This window comes from Doryrhamphus excisus, chromosome 7, assembly GCF_030265055.1.
Source record: "Doryrhamphus excisus isolate RoL2022-K1 chromosome 7, RoL_Dexc_1.0, whole genome shotgun sequence".
In the NCBI taxonomy this organism is placed as follows: domain Eukaryota; kingdom Metazoa; phylum Chordata; class Actinopteri; order Syngnathiformes; family Syngnathidae; genus Doryrhamphus; species Doryrhamphus excisus.
The window spans coordinates 8,521,684-8,531,259 of record NC_080472.1 but is presented as its reverse complement, the minus strand read 5'-3'; the positions used below and the strand labels follow the sequence as shown (position 1 = coordinate 8,531,259).

At 39.5% G+C, this 9,576-nt stretch overlaps 1 protein-coding gene across 3 annotated transcripts; it reads right to left on the bottom strand.

The window, feature by feature from the left end:
• Window positions 1-2,225: 2,225 nt before the first annotated feature.
• On the bottom strand, window positions 2,226-9,488 carry angptl5 (angiopoietin-like 5). 3 transcript variants are annotated; one of them, XM_058078323.1, is made up of 9 exons: window positions 8,598-9,488; window positions 7,706-7,933; window positions 5,671-5,842; window positions 5,472-5,575; window positions 5,312-5,405; window positions 4,024-4,127; window positions 3,837-3,957; window positions 2,765-2,950; window positions 2,226-2,698 (listed from the first exon to the last, which is right to left on the bottom strand). In XM_058078323.1, the coding sequence occupies exons 2-9, from the start codon at window positions 7,766-7,768 to the stop codon at window positions 2,379-2,381; spliced, it is 1,164 nt and encodes a 387-aa protein (XP_057934306.1). In that variant the 5' UTR covers window positions 7,769-7,933; window positions 8,598-9,488; the 3' UTR covers window positions 2,226-2,378. The 3 variants fall into 3 exon arrangements, with proteins under 3 accessions (XP_057934306.1, XP_057934305.1, XP_057934304.1); XM_058078322.1 differs by lacking the exon at window positions 7,706-7,933; XM_058078321.1 differs by lacking the exon at window positions 8,598-9,488 and having other exon boundaries at window positions 7,706-8,135.
• Window positions 9,489-9,576: the final 88 nt, after the last annotated feature.

Genomic DNA, 9,576 nt, shown 5'->3' with positions numbered 1-9,576 from the left:
TGTACAAGGACCGGATAGCACGTAGTAACGCGCCACCAATCCCGTACTCCCGGAGCACCCCCCAAAGGACGCCACGAGGGACACGGTCGAATGCCTTTTCCAGGTCCACAAAGCACATGTAGACTGGTTGGGCAAACTCCCATGCACCCTCAAGCACCCTCGTGAGGGTGTAGAGCTGGTCGAGTGTTCCACGACCAGGACGAAAACCGCATTGGACCTCCTGTATCAGAGGTTCGGCCAACGGTCGTACCCTTCTCTCCAGCACCCTGGAATAGACTTTCCCAGGGAGGCTGAGGAGTGTGATCCCCCTGTAGTTGGAACACACCCTCCGGTCACCCTTCTTGAAAAGGGGGACCACCACCCCGGTCTGCCAATCCAAAGGTACTGTTCCCGACTTCCATGCAATGTTGAAGAGACGTGTCAGCCAAGACAGTCCCTCAACATCCAGAGCCTTGAGGAATTCTGGGCGGAACTCGTCCACCCCCGGAGCTTTGCCACTGAGGAGCGTCTTAACGACCCCAGATACCTCAGCCACATAGCCTCATCATGTTCCAAGTAATGTATTTGGTTTCATCCATCTGAGGTATCGGAAACAGGAGGGGGGCGGGGGGGTACTTTGAAATGAAACATGCATTAAAGCGTAGCTCTTGGTGCCTGCAGCCATGCCAGCAGCATCTGTGCTTGAAGCCAAATGCTAATGCTAACGCCGTGTAAGAAAAAAAGTAAAAATGTTTGGCATGTAAAATAAGCCACATTTCAGAGTGTATTCACATATTACATCATGACTCAACTGCAGAGAGCATTACGAACTTTAGAAGTAAGGCATTTAATAGAGAGGAGGCCTTTATTTTAACAAATGCATTTTTTATAAATTTACAAAAATGTCATATTTTCTTAAGTGTCAACAAAAAATATATTTGTTGTATATTTATTTGAAAAATAAAATAATAAATTAAAATAATAAAACAAAATTAGAAACATTTAAAGTACCAAATTTAAGTAGGGAAATGTTACATCAGGCCTTAATGCCGCATGATGACGAGGGATCCTCCGATCAATATTGGCCGATTTCCATGAAAAGGGGCATATCGGCATATGTTGATTCTTTCTTTATAACATATATTGGCCTTAGAGTCCGACCTTCCGGGCCATCTTAATGACGCTAACCAATGTTCCCCAGTGCAGTATATTACATCCCGATATATTTCAAATATACGATAGAGTATCATTATTGGAGCCATATTGAACAGTTGTCATTTTGACACGTTTGAATTTTTAACAACACAATCAGTCAAATCACAACAAATCTAAAGACGATATTCTCTATTTATTTTTACAGCAGAATTAAGGCCATATTGGAAGAAAAAAAACTGATATTTCAGGAATAAAGTCAGAAATTTACAAAGAAAAATTCTCATAATTTTACACATTTATTCTCATATATGTTTAAGTTTTTTTCTCATAAATTCACGACATTATTCGCGTAAATATGACTTTATTGTCAAAATGGGTAATTTTTTTCATGCTCTGTGTTAAAAACAAATTAAAATTATTCAAATTAAAATGAAACTATTTATTATTTATTATTGTGATTTAACGCTGTCATAAAACTGACTGTGTTCATAAAAATGAGCAGCAACTCAAATTTAAAACAGCACAACATCAACAATTGGCAAATGTGGGTCTGCAGTGTGCTGTTCCCCTTTACCCCCATTGAAATGAGCAGGTAAACAGCACCCTCTGCTGGAAGATATGCTCCCTACACCTTTTCATACGTGGATGGAAGGTTTCCAACTATTTAGGCTATTTTCTTGCACATTTTCCTCTCTTAATGATAATTTTTATGCCCATAATGTTTACTCTCATAACATTTGATCTTTTTCCCAACCTAATAAAAAAATACAACTTTATTTGTTGTTTTTTTTACTTAATGAAAACATCCTTTTTATTTATTGAATTAAATTATATTATTTTTTTCTCATGGTATTTAGAGTTTTTGTGTAAAAAATGTAACCTTTTTTGTCATTATATTACATATTTTTTTCTTGTCAAATTTTGACTTTATGCCCATAATATTTTTACTATATATTATATAGTAAAAATATACTATAATAATATATACTATAATATATAATATATTACTGATTGTTTACAGATTTTTCATTTTTTATTTTTATTATATTTATTATATTTTTTTTATTATATTATATTTTGGGCCACTCCTCCTTAGCTTGTCCATCAATATTGAATCTTTGTATGATGGAGACATTTCTCTTCCCGATGCCATGAAGGCATGCTCGGAGGAGTTTGGTGTGGAAGAAGCAGACTCTCCAATAAGATGGTGAAGTTTTATGACAAAAAAGGTAAATAGTTTTTTTTTAGTTATTAGTTGGCATCCTCCTGATCTTCATGGTCACAGACTTAATGGCTCGGGCCACCCCGTTGTGCATCCAGGTGTCCCACAGGATGCCCGTCCGAGGCCCCCGGTCCTGCTGGCCGTCCCCGGGAGAGCCGTTGAGGTTGGCCAGGCCGCACCCATTGAACCACCACCCCGTGTGGTCGTGCCGGGCACTGCAGCTCTCCACCGTGAGCCCCGCCAGGGAGCAGGAGGGGTTGCAGCCGTCGTTGTCCACGTCTGAGGCGCTGAACGGGGCCGTGTCCTGGTTCTGGTCCTGGTCGTATCCACGGAAGGCGTCGCCTGCAAACGCAAGCATGCGGATGGACGTGGAAGGGATCGGTCAGGTCATCGGGGGGCGTGGCTTACCTGCGCTGCCCGCGTATCTTCCCAGGTGGATGCTGAAGAAGCTGGTTTCGTTGTCCAGGCGGAAGTCGTCGTAGGACGCGTACGAGGCGACGTCATCGTGCGACACAAGAGCGACGAGGAGCTGGAACCGCGTCTCCTTCTGGTTCACGATGTTGAAAACCTTCTTCAGGCCCAACCAGTGCTCACCTGGACACACAGCCGCTCCTCTTATTGGTCTTGGAGGTCAGGGGTGTCCAAAGTGTGGCCCGGGAGCCCTTTGTGGGACGTGTTTGTTTTTGGTTGGATTAATTTTAGGAAAAAAAAACTCAAGGACCGAGAAAAAAAACATTAGTATATTATGAAGAAAAAGTATATTATTTTTAGTAGCATAAAGTACAAAATATTAAAGAAAGATCATACTTTTTGAAAGTTGCCTTATCACCATAAACAAAGTTTAACAAGAAAATGAGGTTGCAGAAAGAGACGTGTTAAAAAAATAAGAATATTATGGTAATAATTATGGTAATAACCAGCAGAAAATTGACAAGAAGAAACCTAAAATAGTTGGTAAAAGTTATTTTACATTTTATTATTGCTTCATAATAAATAATAAATGTTATTATATTATTTAATAATATTATATTTTACATGTATAGCATAATATTAAAGAAGAATTTAATTAATATTAAAGAAAAATATGTCATTTTTCTAAATATAATATTATGAGAAGCATAGAAAAATGGGAAAATCGTAACTAAATATTTAAAAATTAAGTCAAAATATTATGGACATGAAGGTAGAATTAGGGATGTCCCATAATATATATAAAATATATATATATATATAATATATCGTTTGATATTGATATCGGACTTTTTCCGGATCATAAAAAGTAATATAAAAATGTTTTTTCTTGAAATACATATGCAGGAACTTCTTAGCTTCATTTTTCTCTATGTGGCCCCCACTGGAGAAAGGTTTGGACTCCCCCTTTGTCCCATCTGGTCTTGTCCAGTACTGTCTCCTCAAATCCTGTCTAGGATTGTCACGTCTAGTCATATTTAACAGACAAAATAAAAATAAAACCCCCCACCTGCAAGATGTCCGAAGCCGTTAACGTAGTCCGCCCAGGGTCGTCGAAAGTCCGTCAGGCCTTCAGTCCTCCGCTGCATCACCGTCCATCCCTCGTCCATGTAGTCCATCTCACAGAAGACCTTTGGGCAGGGCAGGTGAGGGGGGGGGCAATGGTGGTATTTCCTGCCAACTTGGAGAAGCCTTACCTCGAAGGATGAGTCAGAGTCATCCGGGTGGATGATGTAAGTCCCGCTGGGAATCTTGGGGACGACGGACATCAGACTGTCCTTGATGTCGCTGCAGTCCCGTCCTCAACAAATCACATTTGACATGCATTCACTCATGGCGCTCGCCTTAAATCAGGGGTGTCCAATCCTTTCTCCGGGGGGGGTCACATGGTGGAAAAGACCTTCCAGTATAAATTACAGTAGATCCAGTATAATCTCAACTTTGTTATGTCTTATTACTGACTATTATTTTTGCTCTTTGCTCTTTTTCTATCCTTTATTTTTATTTTCCAAATATTTTTATATATGTAAATATATATATTTAATTTTTTTTATTTTCTAGTATTATGACTTTATATTGATTTTAAGTCCAGAATATTCAAAATTTTTCCTCAACCAAATTTTCCAAAAATAAATACTTTATTCTTTGTTGTTTTTCTTGTTTCTTGTTTTTTAACTACAGTACAGTATATGTTACTTACAAGACATTATTTTTCCTCTAAATTGTCATCAAATGTCAACTTTTTCTCATTAGAATATGATTTATTTTGATATTATTTTGGGATAGGCTCCAGCATACCCCCACCCTATTGAGGATAAGCGACATAGAGTTGTCAGTTGTCTGAATATTTTGGACTCTATTCCCAAAAATAACAAATTGATTTCATTTTCTTTGTTTCTCGCAATTTTGTGACGTTCAAAATATGTATTTTTTTTAAATAATTCAACTCTGATATTAACATTTTTATTTTTATATTTTATTATTTCATTATTTTATTATATTTTTAATTTTTAATTTTATTTTCCTTCATAAAATTGCAACTTTTTTATTTTTATTTTCTTAATTCTTGTCAAATTACAGCTGTGTTTTTTCCATTTCTGCAGTTTTTTTCTAAGAAGTTCAATGTTGTACATGTAAGTTTTCTTCTCATTATTATATTATATTCCTGTAACATTACAACTTTTCCCCTTTTTCTCTCATCATATAATTTTGACAAAAATCAACTTTATGCTACTGAAATGATGTTTTTTCTAGTTAATTTAGAGCTGTGTTAACTTAATATTTTCTTTTTTTATTTTTGCTGTTACGATTGGGCTTTTTTATTACTTTTTTTTGTTAAATTCTATTTTTAGAACAAACAGCGGCAGGCCCCAAATTCCCCCCAGGCTGCACTTTGGACACCTCTGTTTTAAATGCATGTCTTTGCATGGGATATGGCGCCGCCCTGTTGGTCAGAGTGGTCACTGCATGCTGAATTTGTGTTACCGTGTGACAGAGGGGGTTTGACGGCGTACATCTCAGCGTTGCTCCTCTGCACCTCCATGCTGAGCGCTTGCACTCTGTTCATGACCTCTGACACCTTCAGTGACATCATCAGTGTTTATGGGGGACGAGGGGGGGGCGGACTTTCCTGTCCTGGTCTTACCTGGCTGGTGAGGACGTCCAGAGCTCGCTGCTGTTCCTCCATCCCGTCCCGCATCAGCTTTCTGGTGCTGCGGCCAAACGCCAGCAAAGACTGCTGCAACTGGCCTGCACACACACACACACATGCACACGCACACACCTGAGCTGTAGCTACAATGCTAGCAAAAAAGCAACGTAGTTTTTTTGTTGTCTCTTTTTACCACAGATGGAATATTTCTCATCTCGTAGCAGCCTGACGGTGACGTCACAGGGGATGGAGCATGTGTCACGCCCTCCGACCCCTCCCCCCTCTCCTTGCTGGGGGATGACAGGCGCATGGGAGACGTCCTGGTGGACCTCCGCCTCTGATTGGTTGAGACCTTTAGTCGTGTTCTGGAAAAGACAACTTGTATAACAACTCATGTAACCGCTCTCTGCTGTTTTTGTCATTGAACTTGACTTTTTTCTTCCCGCCATCAGCTGGAACCCGCGTACCAGCTATGGGACTCGTGCTGCAGTTTGAGCACTGTTGGTAAGTGTCATTCTTTTTTTTTTTTTTATTAAAAAGTGTCATTCATTATGTAAGTGATTCATGGTGACTTTTTGCTCGGTGGAATCCAAGCCTGATATGCTTCCTGAGCAACCGCCAAGCTTAGCATTAAAAAGGACGGGGAGAGTTGGCAGAATGAATCACAGTTTCTCACCTTTATAAAATTGCTGACTTTTTTTGGGCCCCATGGTGGGTTATTTAGCAGTTGAACATAAAACGAGACAGAATGAAACAAATGAATACGTAATAATACATAATAATAGTAATAAAAGTAAATAATTACTTCAATGTGTCATTCATTGAATAAAATTGGATGTAAAGACATAAATCCAAAATAAATACATAATTACACCATTCAATGAATGGCTGGATTGGGTCAATAAATCATGAAAATACCAGTTGATTGAAGATAAAAACATGTATCATTTTTTTCAATGTTTAATTAATTATTTCACTATTTAATAATAATAATAATAATTACTTCAATGTGTCAATAAATCATGAAAATACCAGTTGATTGAAGATAAAAACATTTTTTTCAATGTTTAATTAATTGTTTCACTATTTAATAATAATAATAATAATAACTTAATAATAATTATTATTTTATTATTATTATTATTATTAGATCATCTTAATAACAAGAATAATATCGTTGTTGCTGTTGCTTTCATTATCCATGCGTCCGTTTTCTATGCCGCTTATCCTCATTAGGGCCGGAGAGCATGCTGGAGCCTATCCCAGCTGACATCGGGTCAGAGGCGGGGTACTTCCTGGACCCAGCCAATCACAGGCCACATATAGACAAACAACCATTCACACTCAAAATTTAGGAAAAATATTTACTACGATTATTATTTATTATTACAGATTATTCATGATAATCGTCCAATATCAGCATAAAAATGCGATATTGGTTGATATCGGTATGGGACTTTTTTCCCAATCATAAAAAACGATTTAAAAAAATGCTGTATATAACACATACAGGAGATATGTCATGCACTTATCAGTATCGGCTGATATCGGTATCAGAAATATAATATCGGCATTTAGGTTTTCAGCCAAAAATCCAATATGGAACATCCTTACTTGTTATTATTGAAATTATTCCCTTCTGGCCTCTTTGACCCCCCATAGAACGATACGGAACGGGGCAAACGGATTATTCCTATATGGGGCGGGGGGTGTAACTTGTACCTTTCTTATGCACAGTATAGTACGAAAGCTGGGGGTGTAACGATTCATTTTAATCAGGATTGGATTCCCATCACCATTAGTGGGTGCCAATTAGATTCCAGGCCGATATTACAACCCAAACAATTCAGTGACTTCAAATGGATTCATAAGTTTTTAGCCAAAAAGTCAACCAGGGTGACTCGGGTACTGGACAGTGCATGGGAAGTTTTCTACTTCCCCGTTTGTTATTGTAACAGAGTCAGGTATTAATGAGTTAATTAATGAGTAGAAATATGGAGTGTTTATCATTAAAAGTGCTAAAAAAAAAACATACATCCATATAAAGCCTGCCAAGGTTAAATCCAAGAGTTCTTTCCTAGGATGGATCCAATCGAAACAACACTAAAGTACAAGCGGCGTGATAACTTCTGACAGTGAGCGTTGTCACCTTTGCCTGTGCAGGTGCAAAACAGGTCGTTCAGGTGTCAGCGTTCCTAAGAGAACAGTGTAAAAAGCCAGCTACGTACCATGGAGGACGGCAGACGAGGTAAACGCAGCAGGAGGAGGAGGAGGACAGCCGTCGTCCGCATGGTGTCTCGCTTGGATTGTTCCCAATTTCCACTTACGTCGTCTTTTCCACGTCCACCTCACCTCCTCACGTCAAGATTATGTATCTCTTATGTCACGGCACCTCTTCCGCTTTCGCCCCTGACCCTCCTTTTTTTCCTCCTTGTAAATTCCCATGACGACGTTCCCTGGAAAGAGCAGAGTCTTCCAGTGCGGGACAATTTGAAGAAGCGAATGTGCTGATGTGGGACGCCATTTCATGCTCATGGAAAACAGATGTGGAAGGGAAACATGAACACGGTAGCCTCCTCCTCCTCCTTCTCGTCCTCCTCCTGTCCTCCACACACAAGCTCTAATGCAAGGGTGTCCAAAGTTAGGCCTGAGGGCCATTTGTGTTTTTGTTTGGCCCACAGCATATTATAAACATATAACTAATTATAATATTTTAGATTTTATATTTTATGGGTTATTGGGTGTATATATATATATATATATATATATATATATATATATATATATATATATACATGTAATTTTTTTCTGTTTTTTATTGATTTTTTTATTTTATATAATCTCTGACAAATTTCATATATATATTATATATACATATACATATATATATATAATCTCTTACAAATGTCATATATATATAATCTCTGACCAATTTCATATATATACATACATATACATATATATACATACACATATATATATATATATATATATATGTGTGTGTATGTATATATAAAATCGCTGACAAATTTCATATATATCTGAATGGGCCTAATGACGCCACTGGTACGTACATATGTACTGCTGTGTGTACGTTTCATTGACTAAATATGAGAATACCTTCATCTTTTGTTCGGAATCAGCTGCTATCACAAGGAACTGACAACACTCCCCCTCATTCATCCGTGGACACCACAAAGTCGGACGTGAGCGTCGACTGACTTGGATGGCGAAGCGTAGAATAATGGGTTGTTCCACTGCGGGAAAACTGGACGGTCATTGGATAAATGATGGGCTTTGTCCCGCCCATCTGAGGCCCGGCGTCGGTGGGCTGGATGATCTGTGTGAGGCGGAATCCCTCTTTGATTGACGGTGAAATGAGCCAATCAGCAATATTAAGGTATAAAACTCCAACAGAACATTTTCCAAATTTTTCATTCAATTGTTCTGAACTGAACCAGAGACTCTACAGATTCCCAGCAAATTAAGTCTTTTTTAACAAAAAGACAGTGTTGTTTTTAGCGATTCTCTTTTATCATTCTACAGTTTCTTTCCCTGACGAGCAGAGCCTCTCCTGCCGTCACTCACTCTCACGGCCGCCGGTTACACGGTAGCGGTGCGCAGCAGCTCCAGCTGCTAGCAAGCAGATACTCCAATCTGCCATGATGACAATCAAATCCACATTGAGAGGAGCCAGACTCCCGGATGTCTCCCCGGTGAGGCGTTCAGGGCACGTCCAACTGGTAACTTCCTTTTTGGGATTCTGTCGACGAACGGGGTCATTTAACGGGAAGCAGGCGGCGGCGCATTCCAGTCAGCGCCCAGATGGAGACGGGCGGGGGAGCTGTGAGGCTTTACAGCTGTGGTCGCTCTTCGGAGGAATGTGCCCCAAAGCCTGCAGGGGAACACCGCCTCGCGACCCCTGCGAGGCCCTGGACCCCCACAAGCACCGGGCCCCCACATATGTCCTTTGTTACGTGCCTGAGCTTCTGACAAAACTGTTAGTTGGCAGTGAGTCCCGGCAGTTAGCGTAGCTTAGTTTAGTTAGCGCATGGACTGGAAGCAGTGGGAGAAGCTTAGCTTAGCCTAGCCTAACTCT